Here is a 22,935-nt window from a genome sequence, read left to right as displayed (position 1 = left end):
ATTTCTATTACTTTCTCTCACTCCTTCTCAGTCAGGGCAATTACTCTCACTACTTCTCCTTCACTGAATTACTATTTTCTCTCCTTCTCTACATCCGACATGATTCTGGACATGATGATGATGATGAAAAATAAAGAAGGTGTGTAAATAAACCCTTACAGTTCGTGCAATTCCCTGCAACCAGTATTTTAGTGGCAGTTAATTCAATCATTGGATGAAAAGTGAGTTGGGACTCAATGGAAAATGAATGTTTATGAATATTAGAAGATATATCTTCTACTGCTTACGCATATGTATGAGTAAGGAGAAATAATAATCAAATACAGATGTTATAAATAAAGCCAAATAAATGTATTAAATTAAGACAATAAATAATAGAAGCATAATATGCAGGGGTCCAAAGTTTTACATATATTGTTTTTTTCAAACAAAGTTATTGTTCAAATTCATGAGGCAGTTTTCTGATGTCTGAGTTCAAGAATGGCTGTGGAAAAAGAGCAATCCTGTTGGAAGAAGAAGTTCATTTAAATGGGACCAGATTTGAAATAATAATCATAGAGTAGTCAGTATTTGTGGGAAGGATACATACATGATATGAATAGGATTAATAGAGGAATCAGAAATACACTGAACAGTTTTGGGATAAGGGATATATTCTTGTTGATGTTGTTATTCTGCTAAATCATAGAATATAATATTAGTAAGAAGACTTTGTGGAAGGACCAGTGAAGGAGTCAAAGGTAATAATAATTAACTTACATCAAAGAGTCGAAGGACCAGTGAAGGAGTCAAAGGTATTTCACAAAGCACAGGAATAAGGTTAAAAATATAACATTAGGAATTTGTTGTAGGTGAGTATGAACTTTATTTTGGACCTTAGAAGCAGTTAGGGGTTGAGAGAAGAAAACAAACACAGGCACAAGCATAATTGTGTGGTAAGAAGCTTGCTTCCCAACCACATGGTTCTGGGTTCAGTCACAATTCATGGCACCTTGAGCAAATATCTTCTGCTATAGCCTTGGGACGACAAAAGCGTAAGTGGATTTCGTAGACGGAAACTAAAAGTGGGAGTGGAGACATTGAGTCAATGAATGTTATTTTTCATTTAATCTTTAGTATTAAATATTTATTCAAACACCTGGGACCTTATATTCATATAAGAAATCTATATTCCAAATCCATATGTCTCTCACGAAAAGACATTCAGCTGATAACCCCGAGTGACGAATTTTGCAACTCCCCTCGTGTGTAATACAATATCCCGTTGAACTATTTTGATTTTACCGCTCACCCTCGACTCTTTGATGTAAGTTAATTATTATTACTTTTAAAACAAAATAAATTAACTTTTTGCAGTTTTTTCTCATGATCTAAGTGTATTTTTATAATATAAATTATAATTCTATTTAATAAGCTTTTATTTCATTTCATTGAGACGTTTTGTAGACTCCAACCGCCTCTGTCATGTTTCTAAAAGCTATTTCTAGGCAGGATATGTTTAATTCTTCAATAATTTTAGTTTTAAATATGTAAACAGTTAAAAAATGAGTTGGGAATTGGTTAGGGACTAAAACTTCGTTATAATATGAAACTGAAATTTTTTTCTAAATTGAAAATTCATTTCGAAATTGTTTATTTAAGAAAAAATCGCCGAACCTTCCTTCAGATGGAATCAATGACAACAGAATAAATTGTAATCTGATTGAAAGGAATTACTTGCTTCGGTGGTGATCGATATTGAAAATGCCATAGTTTATTGTTCAGAATTAATAATTGTATTGGTTATATGCTTCTGGAATTATCGAAGGATTAAATAAAATTCTTTCTTCTTTGGTTCTTGCATTCTTTGTTAATCCGATCCGATGGTTTGGCGGCAATTTACTATAAACAATCGGTTTCGAAATCATAGTAAATTTATTAGAATTGGGTTTCATTTTATTAATAGTTTCCTTATTTTGCTTTCTGCATGAATGTTGTCTTTCATTAAATAGAAATACTTTTTTAAAACACTTCCAGTTTGGCAGAGAACCATACCTGACCAAATTTCCTTTATTTTTTCTTCCTTGAGCCCTTTTTACTCTTTTAGTAACCCCACTGCTGTGAATCTTACCTATCATTTCACTTCTCACGCAATACTTTACAATTTCCAGGCACCCTAGCTTCCGTCTTTCATCATCTCTGATTGAAAAGATCATTCTCCTTCCCATCGTCATCACAATTATTAAACAATATTATTTTACTGGAATTGTATTCTCAAACAAATGTCACCACTTTCACCAATTATATTCCTTTACTGCAAACTTGTACCGATTCTATTAATTAACTTAGAATTTCCCCGTCCACAATCACTGGAAGCAATCATTGAACAACATTATGTTGTTTACCTGAGGAATTTCAGTCTTTACAAAAATGTTCTTTCAGGATTTCTTACCATTTCTCTGAAGACATTTTCTTGGTGTTTTTAAAACAAACATGTTTCACCAGTTCTTCAATATCTTTTGTTTCAGTCACTAGACCGCGGCCATGCTGGGGCACAGCTTTGAAGAATTTTTAGTCGAATGAATAACCCCCATTATTTTTTTTTAAGCCTGGTACTTATTTTATCGTATTTTTCCGAACCTCTAAATTACGGAGCCGTAAACACACCAGCACCGGTTGTCACGCGTTGATGGGAGACAAACACACGCATATAAACGGGAAACATAGCCTATATACGTGCACGACAGGCTTCTTTCAGTTTCCGTCTACCAAATCCACTCAAGGTTTTGGTCGGCCTGAAGCTATAGTAAAAGACACTTCCCCTAGGTACCACGCAGTAAGACTGAACCTGGAACCGTGTGGTTGGGAAGCAAGCTTCTTACCACACGGCCATGTATTCGCCTTGAAATAAATTAACCATTTCAATATAAACCCTCAGTTTCAAAGAAAACAAAATTATTAAAGTAAGGACATTTCTGAAATATAATTGCAGTAATAATGCCTGAGTACCACATATCCTATCCTCTCTTATAACTTCTAAAACTCTTATCAGTCTATTTTGACTCTTACAAGCCATGTGTAAGGCTGGGTTGCCCTGGACTTGAATGAAAGGAGAAGGTAAAAGTTAAGTTTTATAATTTAAAGTTGGACATTTCCAAGAAGTGGGCAGGGCTTAGTGAAAGATGACAACGTATATATTATGATGGACGCTGCAAACGTACGTACGTACGTAAATATATAAGTACATGAATACATACACACGCACACTAATATATATATACATATGTGACTTTCAGAATGCCAAGGAAAGAAAAGGGCGGTGGGTGTGAGGAATACGTAGCATCAAGCAAAGAGGCGGGGTTTGTTAAGTTGACGGCAGTTTTTGACATGCAGCGTTTCTGTACATACATAGGTACATAGGTACGTACAGACGTACATAGGTACTTACGTACGTACAAATTGGGTTGTCCGGAAAGTTCATGCGTATTTATAGTAGTTCATCTTCCGACTTATTTGCCATGAAACCACCTGTTTTTTTTTTTTTTTTTTTTTTTTGAAATCTTAAATATTACTTGTATTTTTAAAATTTGTCTTTTCAGATCTCCTGATATTCACTATGTCAGATCAAGTCATTGAGTTTAAGTTGAAGAATCCACCAACCGATGGTATTTCAGCTGTAAAATTTGGACCCAATTCTAACCAGTTTTTACTTGTGTCATCATGGGACAGCAGTGTACGCCTTTATGATGTTATTAGTAACAATATGAGAATGATGTATAACCACAGTTGTGCTGTTTTGGATTGTTGCTTCCATGTGAGTAAAGTTTTAATTCAATATTTGTTTTCTTTTTGTGTGTGTGTGTGTGGAATTTATACTTGACCCTTTCCAAGAGTTAGTTCATTGTGGTTATATTCTGTGACCCCTAAATTAATAGGTGATCAGGTGACTGGTCGTCGGTTTCTTGAAGTTAGTGATGTAGACCATCTGGTCATTTGTATCAAAGAACTCAAAGATCCTTGTTTCCTTGTTGTTTCCTTGCCGTCAATTTGACTTTATTGTCTTATTTTTATTATTTTTCTTCTAGGATTCCGTTCATGTCTACAGCGGTGGCATTGATGATACTTTGAAGTCATATGACTTCAATGCTAATGCAGGTGTGTATTTTTCCAGGTAATCTTTGGTATTTTGGAGTTGTTGAGTATTTGAGAAAATAAATTCAAGTCATCATCATCATCATCATCATCCTTTAACGTCTGTCTTCCGTGCTGGCATGGGTTGGACAGTTTGATGCCCTTCCTAATGCTAACCATTTTTCATGTTACTCCAGTTCATTCAACTGTAGAAATAAGTTGCGACGTCACTGGTGCCAAGCTGTATCGGCCTCTGTGCCTTTCCCTTGGATAACATTGGTGGCATGGAGAGAAGAAGCTGGTATGCATGGGCGACTGCTGGTCTTCCACAAACAACCTTGCCTGGACTTGTGCCTGGGAAGGTAACTTTCTAGGTGCAATCCCATGGCCATTCATGACCGAAGGGAGGGGTCACCTTTTAACCCTCAAACATTACAGTATTCTTGTGTTCTAACACAACATCCACTTTTAAGTGGGTGGATATTTTACCTTTGGGTATTAATACTGCTTCTGTCTTCCATTAATATTTGTTTTTCCTCTTTTTGACTACTTTGACATAAAATAAGAATGACACTTATATTTAGATAATCAAAGTGAATAAGAACAAAATATCTTTACTCCATGGTAGATGTAGCAAGCTGTGAATGGATTTGCAAATAACCACTAATTTTCAGATATGAAGTAGATTTATCAAATTTTCTTGTTACTTTCTTATAGAGACTACTGTCGGTAAACATGATGCACCAATCCGTTGTGTAGAGTATTGTTCGAGTGTGAATGTTATTGTAACTGGAAGTTGGGATCACAGTGTCAAACTGTGGGACCCACGATCTCCATGCAGCTCTGGAGGACTCGCCCAACCAGATAAAGTAAGTTCATTTGTTTTCTTTGGACTCTGTTGTTAAACTATTGGTAAAAAGTTAAGCTTTATTTGCTGTTAACACTTTGGCATTTAAACTGGCCATATTTGGCCTAAATATTCTACTGGTTTCATGTTCAAACTGGCCAGATTCGGCCTCTCACACTAACCCTACAATTCTAAAAGTAAACAATCAAATTATCGAAATCTTGAAGCCATGGGATAATCCATGATTAATCCAAAGCAATGTGAATAAATAAAACATTATAGTTGAGAGAGTAATCTAAATGCTAAAGGGTTAAAGTACTTTTCTCTTTTTCCATATTTTTTTCTCTTTTTTTACTTGTTTCAGTCATTAGACTGCAGCCATGCTGGAGCACCACCTTGAATTTTGATCGAATGAATCGACCCCAGTAATAATTTTTTTTATTTTAAAGCCTGGAACCATACTCGATGACTGGCACCACGCCAGTGGAGCACTAACAGCACTGTCGAGCGTGTTCATTGCCAGAGCAGCTGTCTGGCTTCCATGCTAGTGGCCCGTAAATAGCACCATTAGAGAGTAATCGTTACCAGCGTTGCCTTCTAGCACTTGTGCTGGTGGCATGTTACAAAATCATTCGAGCGAGGTCATTGCCAGTACCACTGGACTGGCTCCCGTGCAGGTGGCACGTAAAAAACACCTTTTTGAGCATGGCTGTAGCCAGTACTGTGTGACTGACCCTCATGCTGGTGGCACGTAAAAAGCACCCACTACACTCTCGGAGTGGTTGGTGTTAGGAAGGGCATCCATCTGTAGAAACACTGCCAGATCAGATTGAGCCTGGTGCAGCCTTCTGGTTTCACTAGTCCTCAATCAAACAGTCCAACCCATGCCAGCATGGAAGGCGGACGTTAAACGATGATGATGAGAAGACAAGTCAAGCCAAGTAAAATTACAAACATCCCTACGTACAGACATCCTTTATGGGGCCATGCCTCCACTCCCTCTCCAATCTGAGAGGTGCTGACGCCATGTAAAATGGTAAGTGCTTTATTCATTTTTCCAGTTCCATAGAGTTATGTGTTTTGTACATTGCCTTTTTAGGTGTATACCTTAGCTGTGTGTGGTGACAGATTGGTTGTTGGCACTGCTGGAAGAAGAGTTTTGGTATGGGATTTACGAAACATTGGCTATGTCCAGCAAAGAAGAGAGTCAAGTTTAAAATTTCAGACTCGATGTATAAGATGTTTTCCAAACAAACAAGGATATGTTTTGAGTTCAATTGAAGGTGGGTTATTTTCTTCCTTTTATCATTTACATATGAGGGTGGAGGGTACTGAAAAGTTCTTGGTTTTGGGTAAAAGAAAATACAGGAGAGTCAGTATGATTTTATTTAACATATTCCTCTCTTAGACTCACTTCAGTAAAAGAACTCGGAAGGTTGTGCCTCCAATCAGGCCTTTCACAACCCCCTTAAAGCCAGGAACTTTTCTGTACCCCCTCATAGTTTAGTGGTGTAGAAGTAAGACTGTTCATTATCTTATTTACTCAGTTAAATGTTTCTAGTTCTTGAGTTTAACCCTTTTTTTTTATCAACCTGCTGAAAACTACCCTGAATTTTTGGCCTTATATTAACCAACCCATCTGAAATTGCCCCAAATAGCCTATTCATATTTGAGAAATTCAGTGCAAATCTTATTACCACGTTCTTTAAAAAAACGTGGCTTCACTAAATAAACTATTCGGTAGAAAGTGTCCAACATTTTTTGGCAAAATATTTGTACTCCCCAATTGAGTCAAGTACATCAAAATCAAAATCAAACCACAATCAAATGGAAATTCTAGTTGTGGATGATGCCAGTGCCGCCTGACTGGCTCCCCATGCTGGTCTGATGGCAAGTAAAAAGCACCATCCGAACATGGTTTGTGCCAGCCCTGTTGCTCTGACTGGCTCCTGTGCTGGTGGCACATAAAAAGCACCATCCGAACGTGGCCGATGCCAGCACCGTCTGACTGGCTCCTGTGCCGGTGGCACATAAAATGCACCCGCTACACTTGGAGTAGTTGGTGTTAGGAAGGGTATCCAGCTGTAGAAACACTCAGATCAGATTGGAGCCTGGTGCGGACTCCTGGCTTGCCAGATCCCCAGTCAAACTGTCCAATCCATACCAGCATGGAAAACGGACGTTAAACAATGATGATGATGATGATGATGATGCTTTATTTCATTTTTGATTTTAGGTCGAGTTGCTGTTGAATACCTTGATCCCAGTCCTGAAGTGCAAAAGAAGAAATATGCTTTCAAATGTCATCGAATTAAAGAAAATGGTGTTGAGAAAATTTATCCAGTGAATTCTATTGCTTTCCACAATACTCATAACACATTTGCCACAGGTGGTTCTGATGGGTTTGTAAATATATGGGATGGCTTCAACAAGAAAAGACTCTGTCAGTTTCATAAGTAAGTCAATACAAAGGTTTTTTTGAGATAGCAATGTTAATAAATTTTAAAATTGTGCATTTGCTTACTTAGGTGCATAACCAGTTGAGACAGATGGAAAAGACAGGTTAGCAAATATGTTTACCAGTTAATATTTTTTATATGAATTTCAAAGAGCCTCTTTTTATGCATGCCTGTGTGGTAAGAAGTTGGCTTCTCAACCTCATGGCTCTGGGTTCAGTCCTACTGCATGGCACCTTGAGCAAATGTCTTCTACTATAGTCTTGAGCCAACTAAAGCCTTATGAGTGGATTTGGTAGATGGAAACTGAAAGAAGCCTATTGCGTGTGTGTCTTTGTGTCTGTCCTGCACTACTACCATTTGACATCCCCATAACTTAGCAGTTTGGTAAAAGGTCTGATAGAATAAGTACTGGGTTTTAAAAAATGAGCCCAGCATGGCCACAGTCAAATGGTAACACTGCAGCCCCCCCCCTACTCTTCCTCTTGTTCCTATCCACACAGTCTCCATCCATGCTGGTATTTTGAGAAGTGTATGTTCATCCATGATTTTGTATTGGTTTCCATTCCAGTAAGACAGATTGAAGAGTCTCCTAATATAATAACGAGCGTAGTGTTTTATATATTTGTCCAAAATCATGCAGTAGGAGAAAGAGTGGTATAAGTGAAGAGAGAGGAGAGAAAATAGTAATTCAGTGAAGGAGAAGTAGTGAGAGTAATAGCCATGACTGAGAAGGAGTGAGGGAAAGTAAGAGCAATGAGAGAGAGGAGTGGCAAAGAGAGCGTCGTGTATCTTCTACTATATGTTGTGTTTTTCTCTGTCACAACATATGAATGAGAAAGGAAGGGGTTGAAAAAAAATCAAACAGCATTTCAACTCTGTGTATGTAAAAGGGAGTTGTGTGTGTGTGCAATTGGATGTGGGATGGTGAACATTCAATGCTGAAAAGAAAAATCAAACAGCGTTTCAACTCTGTGTGAGTATAAGTGTGTGTGCATGTACAAGGGAAGTATGTGAATGTTTGTATCTGTGAGCCAGCGTTCCTTCATTAACAAATGTTAACCGATGTCACATCTCAAAAGACAACCACTTGATAACATTGACAAGTGTATTAATTTGAATTACCATCCATATTCTATCTGTTGTTTTACAAATAATTATTACAACCACACACATCTACACAAACGTATACAAACTCATTAGAGAAAACTATTTAACTAAAAACTTGATTTTGTACCTTATTTATATATAAAATACTATAATTAGCCGTCATTTTTAACGGTACAGGGCCAGGTAGTTGTGTAATAACCACAGATGTTTTCAGCTGACTGAAAGAGAGTGAGAGAGAGGTGGGGATGGGGTGGGGGAGAAACTACTGATAATGTCCAGTATCAGAATGTCTGAAATACTTAAAGAATCTGGAGTAAATTATTGTTGTTTTTTTCAGATATCCAACCAGTATATCTTCATTGGCTTTCAGTCACGATGGTAGCACTCTGGCCATAGCATCTTCATATATGTATGAATCGGATGAAATGAAGGATTTACCCGAAGACACTGTATTCATTCGTAATGTAACCGATCAAGAAACCAAACCTAAATCATAAATATTATAGTTTTCTTCTTATTTTAATTACGTTGAAATAAAATTAACAAACATTTATTATTGACTTTTAAGATTTTTTCATCTCTTTTATATCCTGGAATTATTGAAAATATTACAGACTTGAAACCAGAGAAATATATGTTTTATATAAGCTAGTCGAAGGAAGAGAGGTAGTGTCCTGTCAATGCCAGGTCTGCCTGACTGGTTCCTGTGCTGGTGGCACGTAAAAAGCACCATCTGAATGTGTTCGTTGCCAGGCCCGCCTTACTGGCTCTGCTGCTGGTGGCGTGTAAAAAGCACCAACTGAATGTGGCCAATGCCAGTACCTGCTGACTGGCCCCTGTGGCATGTAAAAAGCACCCACTACACTCTCGGAGTGGCTGGCATTAGGAAGGGCATCCAGCTGTAGAAACCCTGCCTGACCAGATTGGAGCCTGGTGCAGCTGCTGGCTCTCTAGACCTCAGTCAAACCGTCCAACCCCTGCCAGCATGGGAAACAGATGGTGATGATGATGATGATGATGACATTTAGTATGTTAATTGCCACTTCACTTTGAATCCTTCAAGCAGAACAAACAAGAGAAATAACTACTGTAAAATCATTTAATCGACATTTTTAGATAGTATAGTCCTATGAAGAAGAGTGATAACGTTAATGCTGTTGTGGCTTTCAGTGTTAAATTTCAGTGTTAAATGATGATGATGATGATGTGCTATTAACTACACTCCAAGCCCTTCAACAATAGTAGAGCTTCACCCACTTTATTTTCAAGCCAGTCCACGCTGCCCACCACAGATGAGCGAACATTAACAAAAGAAAGGAAACGATAGGAGGATAAAGTCGAGCGTTTACCTAAGCACACACCCTCAAATTGTTTGGACAATACAACTGGAACAAAGAATTCTGGATTTATTATAGCACTGACCAAATTTTTGAGTATCTTATAAATTAGATTGCCAAAAAAAGTTGCCGAGACAATAGGCCTAATAATGTAAACTAGTTTAAAGATGGACAAATAATTCTGGTATTTCTATTCGTTGGGAAGCCATTCACAAGACAATTTGCAGTAAATCAACATATTTGGGTCTTATAAGAAAATTCCTCTGGACAAATGTTTTTCAGAGAGAATGTACCTTTCATTTATCACATTATTTTCATTATAGAAAGCGAAAGAATACAATACTCATCATTTAATAGTAAATACACATTATTGTCATTATTTGACTCGAGTATTTTGTCTTGGAAAATTCTCCGAAAAAAATTATCGGAATATATCACTAAAAAACGAATACGTATTACTGTATTTTTTTTTTTTTTTTGCTGAGGGGTAAAAAAGGAGAAAAATTCTGAAATAAATAACAAAAAATTTTTTTTTCGAGTTTCTAAATTACAAAAAAAAATATCTGAAAACTATTTTTAAAAATGTATAATATAAAAAAGGCGGAAGTGTGATTCGAAACTGCGCCGAACTAGCTTATTCTAGTTAGTGAACTTTTCGTAACTACGTTAAGGGGGATCTTTTTAAAATTCTTCCAAAAGATCTTGTTATGTTAATAAAATTCACAAACGGTGGAAAAATCAACTTCTTAAATCATTAATTAATACATTTCAATTTATAAATATTGAAGTTCGAAATAACTGGAAGTTATATTTTCCATTGAATGCTGAAACCAAATCAGAATAATAATAATTGGGTAACTAATTACCTTCAGCACCGGTTTGGTTACAAAGTCCAGTTGGAATTATGGCCGAGTCTTTGCGACCTTTTGTCTATTGGGGACAAAAGAACGATCATGTTTCTTTGAAAGTCGATTTAAGGGATGTTTGTGTGAGTAATAACATTTATTTATTCTTAACTCTTGTCCAAGTCTTTCGATTCCTCTTTATTTCAACCGATCAATCAATGAATTGATTCCACTGAACGAAAATATATTTAAAAAAAAAGAAAAGAAATCTTCATAAAACATCTCAACTTTGCAACGTATAAACGGAATTCTTGAGTAATAAACTCCTCGAAAAATATATCCTTGTTTAAAAATTCAATTATACCTCCTTGCTTTTAAATTGAAATATTAATCGCACCATTTTTTCCCACTTATTCTATAAATACTCATTTAAAATGTTTGGCTGTATTTCGATAAAGGTGGTTGTTCGGCATGGGCCCCACAAACGTTATTTTCACCACGATAAAAATTTTCATTTTAGAAACATTAACGAGAATATAAACGTTATCAGTTGTCATTAATAATTATCTTGATTTCTTTATAATAGTTCCAACCTCCGCGATCGAAATGAGTGTGTGTGAACATTACATGTGAGGTTCAAACAATCCATTGAGGTTATATATATATATATGTGTGTGTGTGTGTGTGAGGTTTTGGTATTCAGAAGATCCAGAATGGTAGGTAAGGCTATGTAAGTGCTACGGAAGGACTGTAGTTAGATTCCCGGTTTAATAATAGTATAAGTAAGGAGTCTAATGCGGGTCGTGTGTCAGCGTGTATATGTTCAATAAAACGAGACAATAAAGCCAAGGCTGACTGGCATTTTCAGGACATTTATTAAGAGAAAGGTAATCTTACAGCTGTTTCAAGGATATTAGGGATATCCCTTCATCGGAGACGATATGAGAGAGTTAAATAGAGTTCAATATAAGGCGTTATTTTGGAAAGGGACAGATATAGGAGGTATATATATTTTTATTCTCTCGTTTCCATTTATACCGCCTATGCCTCTCCCTTTCCAAAATAACTTTGGCAGAGGTAAAGAATGCGTGCACCACCCATTTTCTGTGTCACAGAATCCCTAAACACCAGGTGTGTATATTCTTTGCTTTCGCCAATGATTTCTTATATTGAACTCTACTATTTCTCTCTATTTAACTCTGTCATGTCGTCTTTGATAAAGGGATATCCTTGAGACAGCTGTAAGACTACGTTTCTCTTGATAAATGGCCTAGAAATTTCACACTTCCTTGGCTTTGTTGTCTCATTTTATTCAATACACACACACATATGGTTCAATTAAAAGTTAAATATCTCATTAAGGGATAATAAAATCCAATGAATTTGCTGGTTTATTTACCTATTGTTTGTTTTGAATATTATATTCAGGTAATTAGATAAACCGAGGTTTATATTTATTTAAGAAAAATAAGAGAATAGAGATAAATCAATTAATACTCAGCTCTTTAATTGCATTTCTGATCTTTCTGATGTCTAAGAATGGATATTGAAGTGTATGAGTCTTGTCTCAAATGTAAATATATTTTTAAAAATATAACTTGAGTTCAGGATTAACTAATTCATTTTTGTTGTTCATTCTAGTGTTATAACAGTGTGCCTCATGAATTCTCTTTTTTTGTGATTTGGGTTTTAACTGGCCTTTTTAGCATGTAAGGAGTCCTGTTAATGCTTTCCTCTTTGTGTATATAAAAGATTTTATCCACTCTTATATTTTTTAAAATATGTTACGTCTTACGACTTATTTATGCATGCTAACCACTGGTAATAAATTATTAAAATTTATTACCCTCATATTTATGACATGTATGAGACATAATTTAGCTCATGCGATTATTATATTTCAGTTTAGTGAATGTCGGATATAATCGTACACATTGCACTTTTTCTTCTTGACTAATGCATGTGATGATTTGTAGTAATCGTCTTTTTTTTTTTTTTACACAAATTAAAATTGTGCTGTTGAGTAAAAACAGAAATTTGTAAAAATACCATATTGAAGTATTTACTTATTCGTTTCATTTATTCAAACTCACCAAAATATTTTTACATTCCCCCCACTCGTTGGTTTCAGTTTCATGATGTTACAGTCCCCTAAACAAAGGATCACCAGATTTAAACAAAAATTCTTTGTACCCCTATTTAAAAATCACTGAGTGATAGCACAGTGTGTAAAGAAAATGCAATCGTGTGATTTTAAGACACAAAAGTGCAACATTTACAGTGATTCTGGGTTCAGTCCCACTTCGTGACACCTTGGGCAAGTGTCTTTTGCCATAGCCTCAGGTTGACCAAAGCCTTGTGACTGGATTTGGTAGACAGAAACTGAAAGAAGCCTGTTATATATATATATATATATATATATTATATATATATATATATATATTATATATATATATATATATATATATATATATATATATATATATATATAATATATGTGTGTGTGCGTGTGTGTGTGTGTGTGTGTGTCTGAATGCATTACCAATACAACAAATGTTTAAAATTTCACCTGATGTTGGTGAAATTATAATGTCTTTTATGACTACATTGAATAAAATTTTGCCAAAACAGCTGTCATAAATTTTAAATGTCATTTGTGGGTGCCACATTACTATATCAAAAAGACCTGCCCACCACAACAGAATTGAGATCCTAAAATCAAGGTGCCACATACAAAGCATTGGTGTAGGTGCTGGTGCCATGTGGAAAACACTGGTACTGGTGCCACATTAAAAGCACTGGTGATGGCGCCATGTAAAAGCTGTAGAAACTTTGCCAGATCAGATTGGAGCCTGATGCAGCCTTCTAGCTCGCCAGTCCTCAGTCAAACCATCCAACCCATGGCAGCAGGGAAAGTGGACATTAAACGACAATGATGATGATGATTGAAAAGTAAAATCTTTGAGCCGGATTTGGCCAGATTAAATGCTAAAGAGTTAAACTTGACACATTCTGAAAAATAATTTTTGTATTAAAAAAAAAAAATAATTCCTAAACTTCTTTTTTAATTTCCAGGATGAAACTATAGAAATCACCGATGATTCTGTCAGTTTTAATGCTATCGGTCAAGGGGTTCGCGGTGAAAATGTTTACTGCTTTAATATTGATTTCTACCTCCCTGTGGAGTCAGAGGTAAATAAGGACATTTCTTTTGATTTTTATTTTAACTTTCATCTTTAAATAATTATTGTACTAATATGGAAGAATTTTGCTTTGTTCGTTACTCAGAGATAAATTACTCAACCTTTCTAATTATTGACTTTGTGGTTATGGTATTTGACTCACAATCATGAGGTCATGAGATCAAATCTTGGTAACGTGTTGTGTCCTTGAGCAAGACACTTTATTTCACATTGCTCCAGTCCACTCAGCTGGCATAGTACCTGTAATTGGAAAGGGCCCAACGATGTCGTATTCTGTGTCATACGGAATCTCCTTGAGAACTTTGCTAAGGGTGTGCTTGTCTGTGAAGTGCTCAGCCACATGCGCAATAAGTCCACGAGCAGGCTGTTCTGTTGATCGGATCAACCAGAACAGTTGCCATACCAACAGAGGGCTGGGGACTTTCATCTTAACTATTATATTTATGGTAACTGAGTCCATTAAAAAGAAAAATGACCTCTCTCTGCAATATTCTTTGTGTACCATTCTTTGTTAGTCATATGTTAGTCACTTGGCCAGGCTTCAGACTTGGTGGTCCCTTGTTGTTGAGAAAAACCTTGGCAAAGTTATTTTTGCATGGAGGTGATGACAAGTAAGGGAGACCTTTCGTGATATGCTGTACTTAAGAAAGTCTCGTCAAGCCAAGTGAAATCGTAGTCCTGGCCAATGCCAGGGTCATGTAACTGGCACCTGTGCCAGTGGAACATTAAAGCACATCTGCTGGTGGAACAAGAGTACAAATGCCGTTGGCACGTAAAACGCACCTATTACACTCTTGGAGTGGTTGGCGTTAGGAATGGCATCAACAGTAGAAACCATGCCAAATCTGGTCCAGATCTCTGGCTTACTAGTTCCAGTCAAAATGTCAAACCTATTCCAGCATGGAAAGCAGATGCTAAATGATGATGATAAGCAAGGTTTTCAGTCAAGGCTGACAAATCAGTTGCCTGATAATCACAGCTTGATTTAATCATCTTAATTAATTAATGCTTGGAGTTTAGTCCTTACTTTACTACTTGTTATTTTTAATCATGCACAATTGCAATTTGTTGCTCATCATATAAAACAATTTTTGTAACAGCAATTTTATTGACTTCCTTCCGTGAAACTGTTGTTGTTCACACTACAACAGTTTTATAACTGTTTTATAACTGTTTTATGCTTCCAGAAAAGTTTTTACCGGATCAGTGACCGTGCTGTTGAATTTCGTTTCCAAAAAAGAGGAATCGGTGAAGTTTGGCCTCGTCTAACCTACAAACCAGAAAAACAGCAATGGTTAAAGATTGATTTTGATAAATTTGCTCTTGAAGATGATTCCGATGATAAACCAGAATATGAGGTGAATAATTATTTGTATTTTGGGATACAATCATAATCAGCTTTGAGTGTCAAAATCTCGTTCACATTCCTTTAGAACAGGAGTTGGCAAACTTCGTATATCATTGACCCCTTTTATGGAATTGTTGATAATTTATTGGAACCCTCACCCCCATCATGTAAATTTCTAAAATAAAATTTAAAAGTATAACCACTGCACTATTGGTCGACGCTGGGCCATAATGCAAAAATAAGACCTGAAGTCTTATTCTCCAGGCATTTTGCCCAGCTTGCTAACGTTTCTGCCAGCTCGCTACCTTAGACTTTAAGAATATTAAAGGAGTGTATTATTGCAGTTCTCTGTATCTTATGGCTTCTGACTAAATTTTATTTATGTTTTTCTTTAAGCCCTCCAAAACATCAATAATGAAGAAACTTGAAAGTGATCTTAAACAAGTTGAAGGTTAGTGTTGTTATTGTCACTCATTTTTCTGCTTCACTTATTTACCATTATGGGTAAAACAGTTATATTTGTTTTACTTGTTTCAGTCATTATTGCACTGCGGCCATGCTGGGGCACCGCCTCAAATGAATCGACCCCAATACTTTTCTATTTTTTAAGCCTGTTGATCTCTTTTGCCAAACTGCTAAGTTACGGGAACACAAGCACCAACACCAGCTGTCTGGTGGTGGTGGGACAAACACGCACACACATATACAAAAGGCTTCTTTCAGTTTCTGTCTACCAAACTCATCATGAGGTTTTGATCAGCCCAGGCTGATGCGCAGGATGAAAAATTTCACTGTGGAGAGACTTTCTGAACACCCTGTATAAAGAATTTTCCAAAGGGTTTCTTTTCATTTCAGATTTGTGTTATTTTGTGTTTTCATTTGAAAAAGGAGAAAGATAATTCTATTTATCAAAAGAATGACTGTTTATTTCTGTTTTACAGAAGTGTTGTATTTATCTCATTATCTCTCATGATGAAAACAACCTGAAACGATTTCTCTGACTGTTTGTTTTATACCTTTTATTTTATTTTATTTTTTTTAGTTAAATCTTCAATCAACTTTAATTACCTGTTCCTGTATAATTTATTCCAATTCATGGGCTATTCTTATATTTGTGGCATCATGCAGTACCATTACTACAGATATGGAGAAGGTCAGTAATGCAGTTTTTAACCAATTAAATTGGAATTTGAGTAATTTTATTGCTATTTTCAAGATTATAGAGGACCGTATGAAAAAAAAAAAAAAACAACAACCTTGTGATATATATATATATATATAATTTGTTTCAGCCATGCAGCTGTGGTCAGTTTTCAAATATATATAAATATATAAAGTGATGGTATGTTGCCAACTTAATGTTGCAGTCCCATGAAAGGGAAGAATGCTACTGCTATTTAGCGCTAGGAAACACTGTTTCCAGTTGGCCGTGACACATTTTCTGTGTCCTTATGTTTTCAAAGGAGAGATAAGCACATCCACCCAGCAAAGCCAGCATCCAGAGACTAGTTTCAGAGTCATTGCTCATTATCAGTCTATGAAAATGACATGACAGAGAAAAAAACAGTTGTCATCTCATTTTCTTGTTACTGCTTTTTCCTCATCTAACACTTTCTTATGAAGCATGTGTATATGGAGTTCTATATCAGGTTATTAGTCGCGCAATGCTTAAACAAAATATATATTCTCTCATTCTCTTACTTGTTTCAGTCATTTGACTATGGCCATGCTGGAGCACCACCTTTAGTTGAACAAATTGACCCCAGGACTTATTCTTTGTAAGCCTAGTACTTATTCTGACGGTCCCTTTTGCTGAACCGCTGAGTTATGGGGACGTAAACACATCAACATCGGTTGTCAAGCAACGGTGGGGGAACAAACACAGACACACACAAGCATATATATATATATATATATATATATATACACACACAATGGGCTTCTTTCAGTTTCCATCTACCAAATCCACTCACAAGGCTTTTGTCAGCCCAAGGCTATATAGTAGAAGACACTTGCCCAAGGTGCAATGATGTGGGACTGAACCCAGAACCATGTGGTTGGTAAGCAAGCTTCTTACCACACAGCCACCCCTGTGCCAATATATATATATATATATATATATATATATATATATATATATATATATATATATATATATATATATATATATATATATATATATATATGACAGCCTTCCACACAGTTTCTGTCTACCAAATTCACCCACAAGGCATTGGTTGGCTGTAAGGGATTCCTTGCCTGGTTGGTGTGAAGGATGCTTACACCCATTAGAACAAAAGGAAAAAGAATGAAGGATAGCAGGATTGGAAAGGTAACAGATTGAGCCTCACACATGTATACCTTTTTTACACCTATTCAAAAAGTAATTTGATATTCACATCAACATGTCATGTACCACTTATTTGAAACCTTTCCTGAAATTACCTGTTAACAAATATCTTTCTAGACAGAAATAATGTACTTAATCTTGAATTTTATGTTTATATTGCATTTCCAATCAATTTTCAAAAATATATTTTTCATACATTCAAAATATTTACAAAGGTTTTTTTCCGATATTCCAAATCCTGTAATTAGCATTTACATAATCCTCTTTTACCTTCGTATCTCTACACTACGACTGGTGAAATTTATACATTTGATATTTAGTTCCAACATCTTCAAGATAAAATGTAGGTGGGAGGAATTGTGAAAAATTAAGCATAAGAAGCACCAGATGCATCTGTGGTGCATCCTGTTATGTAAGATGGATAAAGCATGTAGTACTTTTTGTAGTGTGGTAGAGTGTAAAACTAGTGCAATATAACAATGTAGATATGTGGTTGGTAGTTATGATCAGGCAAAGGTTGAACGGTCCATTAAGTACAGATCTGGCGATAGTTTGATAAAAGCTGTTTTGATAATGACTGCTTTGAGGTCAAGAGTGTTTGATTTGTCAGTATGTTGAAAAAATTGCAACTACTAAGTGATAATACTAGCTGTTGTACCATGCTTAAAGATATGGTTTTTGTGTCATTGTGGGAGGTGGGTAAGGGCTAAGGTTAGCATTGTGGGAGGAGTGTAAGGGCTCAGGTTAGCATTGTGGGAGGCGTGTAAGGGCTAAGGTTTGCACAAGGTAAGATCTAGGGATAGCCCTTCATCTCTCTTTGCAGTCACTGCAGGGAAAAATGAAGGGTGATAGATGTCTTCAACTTAATGTGAACAATTGCTCAGAGTTTTTATTTATTTTTTTCTTATGAGTGAGTATGAGTGAGAGAGAGAGTATGAGTATGAGTGACATCCTGCTGAGTAATGAGGAGAGGAGGAGGGTGTTTGATAAATATTGTTTTATTAAGTTTTTCTTGAAGACTTATTAAAAAAAAGTTACACTTTTGCTCTTACTAGCTCATCCCTTTATATTTATTTAATTTTTGGGGGGCCAAAATGAGTAACATAGGATTACATTACCCAAAATGTCCCTTTTTTTTGTTTTAAGGGAATTTTACTTACACTTGTACTACTGGTTTTTATTTCAGATTCAAAACTGAATATATATGAAACTTTAGGCAGTCAATTAATAACTGTACAACTCATAAGCTTCTTAGAGATTCTTCATCCTCTGCTTGGAATCGTGCGTACCAATTTCTTTGCTGCACTGACTCAGGTAAAAAAACATTTTCCTTATTTTATTTCTTCAATAAGATTTGTGAGCTTTGTTTAAAAAAATTATAGAAATGCCATCATTTTGATATAATTCAAAGTTGGCATTCACTGTTGTTTTCTATATTCTTCACCTTTTTCTTGTCCTCATGACTTTTGAAGAGGAAAAAAAAAGGGGCCAAATTTATCATAATTAATTGAAATACAAAAATAATTTCAGAATTATAATTATAGAACCACCAAACTGTTCTATTACAAATATACATTTTCATGTAATTTCTTTATTTGTTTCTCACTCTTGTACATCCTTGATTTCGAACTGAAATCTTGATAGAATTAACTGATTTCATTTCAAATAGGTTCTGGGAAGAAACTTCATCTTGCTGTTAGTCTCTTGCAATACTCATTTGCAACAGGTTCCATCATTTTGGTACTTGGTCCTTGTATGGAGTTTTTCAGAAGTGATAAGGTAAAGTATTTTTATTGATTGTTAACTTCTATGTGGAATGTTCCAGTTCATATTTTGGACGGTATTTTGAAAGAGGTTAGTTAAATAATAAACTTTTGTAAATAAGATTCCATTAGTCAGGATGGATTAATTGAGAAAAAAAAACTAGGTTCTTTTTCTATTTACTCATTAAATTTTACATAAAAATAAATAAATGAAAATTACTAGATTAAAATTAATATTATGTTATGTGACAATATAAATTATCATGCCCTCCTCCTGGTTCGAAGGCCTGTGCCACCAAACAGCTGGCTGGGCTCTGGCTGCTGGGACTGAAACTAACATGACACTGTTGGAAGGCAGGTTTAGAGAGGGCACGGGCCAAAACTATGCGGTAGAGGAGTAGGGGCTGAAACCGGACCTGGTTCCTCCTGATGATGTCTTTGGCCACTGGATCCTATAAAGGAGCTGTTGAGGTAGTGAACCACGAAACATGGTTGGAATTCCTCTCATGCTTCACATCTCAATCCACTTCATATAAACAATGCAATCAAAGATGGAAAAACAGGTGTATATGCCATATTTCAGGGGTTCATGCTCCTTTAGCACCACATCCAACCCTTTAACCATCCACAAACACATTGCTTTAATAAAAAATCTGTAGAGATAACCTTAAAAAAAGGATGTAATAGCACTGCTAACACAGAAGAACATGGTATTGACTTATAAAAATATTTAATATTCTTTATAGTATATTATGGTTGCATAACAAAGTACGGGTGTCCCATACAAGTCATTAATTCTCTGTTTATATTTTGAAATATTTTAACACTTTGTTTCTATCTTTAGGTACCCTTACTATATGTTGCAGTCAATTAAGCGTGAAGCAGCTCTCATTACTTGGTTACGGTATTCAGCTTGGCTTGTGCTCTACCCATTAGGATTATTTCTAGAAGGTGAGATTATAACCAGCAACATGTCAGCTATTAAAATCCATCCCTTCTTGTGTGCTCTGTATCAACTTATTATTATTGCTTATCTTTGTTTGAAAGGGAGACTATGTTTTACTGAAGAGCTTCATATATTTATTACATTGCGAACCTTTTATCATCCTGATTATTGCAAAATTTATTTCATTTATCTCATTTTCTTCTTTCTTTTAAAAATCACATTTTGACTTTTAATTTCTATTTTCGTTTTAGGAACTATAATATTAGCTGGAGCACCTATGTATGAAATTTCTGGGAAATTTACTTTGACACTGCCAAATAATTTAAATTTTTCATTTTACTTTCCTTGGTTTTTAAGATTCTACTTATTTCATTGATTCCAGGTAAGATAATTCCTTTTCTAAAAACATTTCTCTAATCCTTTCGCATTCAGATTACTTTCTCAAATCTAATGCTTATTTATTCACATTGTTTTGAATGAATCATTTTGTAGGTTCAAATTGATGTCATCATCGTCATCATTTTGTGTCTGTTTCCCATTCTGGCAGAATAGAATAGGTTTTTATCAAAATTCAAAAACCATTGTAACATTTTAGACAGGAACTATCATTACTTTCTCCTTGGGCTTACATTGTATTCCATTTTGTGAACTTTATTTAACTGATCCTCTCCATTATAGACCACTGCTAACTAGTATCTTTGAATTATAGTATTCTAACTTACTTTTTTGTTCTATTTCAGGTGCCTACATGCTGCTTAATTACATGTACAAGCTGCGCAAGAACAAACTAGCAACATTTTCCATTGGCTTTAAAAAGAAGAAATAGTTTCCCCTTTTATTAATAATTCTAAAATCTTTAAAAAGAGGAAGTAACTAAAATTTCTTGGTGAAATCACATATCCATTGATTAATGATGCATAGAAAATGATCACTGTTCATGAAAATTATTTATCAGTCAAACAGATATAGCTGCAGATCACATTTTTAAAAGAAAATGAAAAGATTCAGTATGTGCTTATTCTTAAGAAAAATTAATTTATGACTGAAGGGGGGGGGGGGGGTTATGTTGATAAAACAACTGTTGTTTTGCATTTGTAATGTGAAGAAACTCCTTTTTTTAATACTTAAGATTATATTTGATAAAAAGCTAGTCACTTTATACTGTTTTAAAAACTTTAACTACTCTAGTTGCAACATCTACCATTAAATGATTTTTTTTTATTTTGCCAGAATGTGCAGACCACTATTTTTAACTATTCCAGCTGCTAAGATTTGTTTTGTCTTATTCATTATCCATTACCTGAAAGGAACCATATTTGTTGTGGCTTTCTTTTTTCAGTAATTTGGAAATGAAATAATTATATAAAAGAATAATCTTCTAAGTTCACCAAAATTACTGTAATTTGACTATTTTAATTCTCCATTTTCTTGCCACCATGTCTCTAAGTCCAAATAACATTTTCTTTAACGACAGTATTTTGTCTTCTGATAAAGTGCATTCTTTCTTTCTTTCTGTTCTTTAACGTTTCATCAACACAAATGCCGGGGTCAATCATTAATGGTAAGCTGCTGCATTGTAAATCTGTTCAAAGATTTTTTTTTGTATGGAAACATTGACATAAACCCACTAATGGTTTGATGCTGTAAAAGGCTAATCTTTAACTTATTCTAAAATTTATTATTTATTATGATGAGGTGCAGAGATGATAGAAATTTTCCAAATGCATTATTATCATTGACATTGTAAAAAATTCATTTTTATTGTTACACGTGTTTTTTCATGTTATTGGTAGAATAGTTAGAAATTCCATTCTGCTCTGAGGTGAGATTTCTATTAAAGACAAAAAGAATGTTTACAGAATATATTGGAAATCTTAGAGGTACAGCATAAAGTATTCTGTCAGTAAACCAAGTGCAGATGTCAGCACAATATGGCATTTATTGAAAACCTGAGGAATGAGAAACGGTTTTAGTAACAACAGGTTTCCTTACAGCAAGAACCTTGCTTCCTGACCACATGGTTCTGTTCCACTGTGTGGCACCTTGGGCAAGTGTTTTCTACTATAGGCCACGGACTGACCAAAGCCTTGTGAGTGGATTTGGTAGACGGAAACTGAAAGAAGCCCGTCGTATATATATATATATATATATATATATATATATATGTATAATATATGTATATCTGTGTGTGCGTGTCTTTCTGCGTATGGTTGTCCCCCACCACCGTTTGTGTTGGTGTGTTTACATCCCTGTATCTTAGCTGTTTGGCAAAAGAGACTGATAGGATAAGTACCTCAGGCTTAAAAAATAAGCACTGGGGTCAATTTATTTGACTAAAACTTCAAGGCGGTGCCCCAGCATGGCTGTAGTCTGATGGACTGAACAAATATTTTAATTTTTAGGGAATAAAAAATAACTTCTGAGGTTAGCTTTTCATTCCTGTTATTGAAATTCATTCTGCCAATAAGTCTCTGTTCAAATAATTATGTTGACATATTTCAGTGTTTAACCCTTTAGCATTCAGTTTACTGTCAAGGGCAATGCTTATTTATTCACATTGATATGAATTAGATATGCACTACTTTGTAGCTTTGAGATTTCAGTGATATAATTGTTTACT

General features: G+C 35.2%; 2 protein-coding genes across 2 annotated transcripts; both read left to right on the top strand.

The window, feature by feature from the left end:
- The first annotated feature begins 1,177 nt into the window (after positions 1-1,177).
- Positions 1,178-9,076, top strand: LOC106882570 (mitotic checkpoint protein BUB3). Its single transcript, XM_089360687.1, has 7 exons — positions 1,178-1,306; positions 3,579-3,793; positions 4,065-4,134; positions 4,828-4,979; positions 6,057-6,240; positions 7,194-7,413; positions 8,861-9,076. The coding sequence occupies exons 2-7, from the start codon at positions 3,596-3,598 to the stop codon at positions 9,018-9,020; spliced, it is 984 nt and encodes a 327-aa protein (XP_089216813.1). The 5' UTR covers positions 1,178-1,306; positions 3,579-3,595; the 3' UTR covers positions 9,021-9,076.
- Positions 9,077-10,663: 1,587 nt separating this feature from the next.
- LOC106882568 (very-long-chain (3R)-3-hydroxyacyl-CoA dehydratase) lies at positions 10,664-21,277 on the top strand. The gene is given in 11 exon segments (XM_014933284.3): positions 10,664-10,848; positions 13,781-13,897; positions 15,096-15,266; positions 15,653-15,707; positions 16,299-16,409; positions 18,793-18,920; positions 19,276-19,385; positions 20,214-20,320; positions 20,567-20,683; positions 20,686-20,697; positions 21,056-21,277. Coding segments are annotated over 11 exon segments (1,098 nt in total). The 5' UTR covers positions 10,664-10,764; the 3' UTR covers positions 21,142-21,277.
- The last annotated feature ends 1,658 nt before the right edge of the window (positions 21,278-22,935 follow it).

Source organism: Octopus bimaculoides, chromosome 12 (genome assembly GCF_046866305.1).
Source record: "Octopus bimaculoides isolate indiv1 chromosome 12, ASM4686630v1, whole genome shotgun sequence".
Taxonomy (NCBI): domain Eukaryota; kingdom Metazoa; phylum Mollusca; class Cephalopoda; order Octopoda; family Octopodidae; genus Octopus; species Octopus bimaculoides.
The sequence above is the reverse complement of the archived record's forward strand: the minus strand, read 5'-3'. Positions and strand labels throughout refer to the sequence as shown.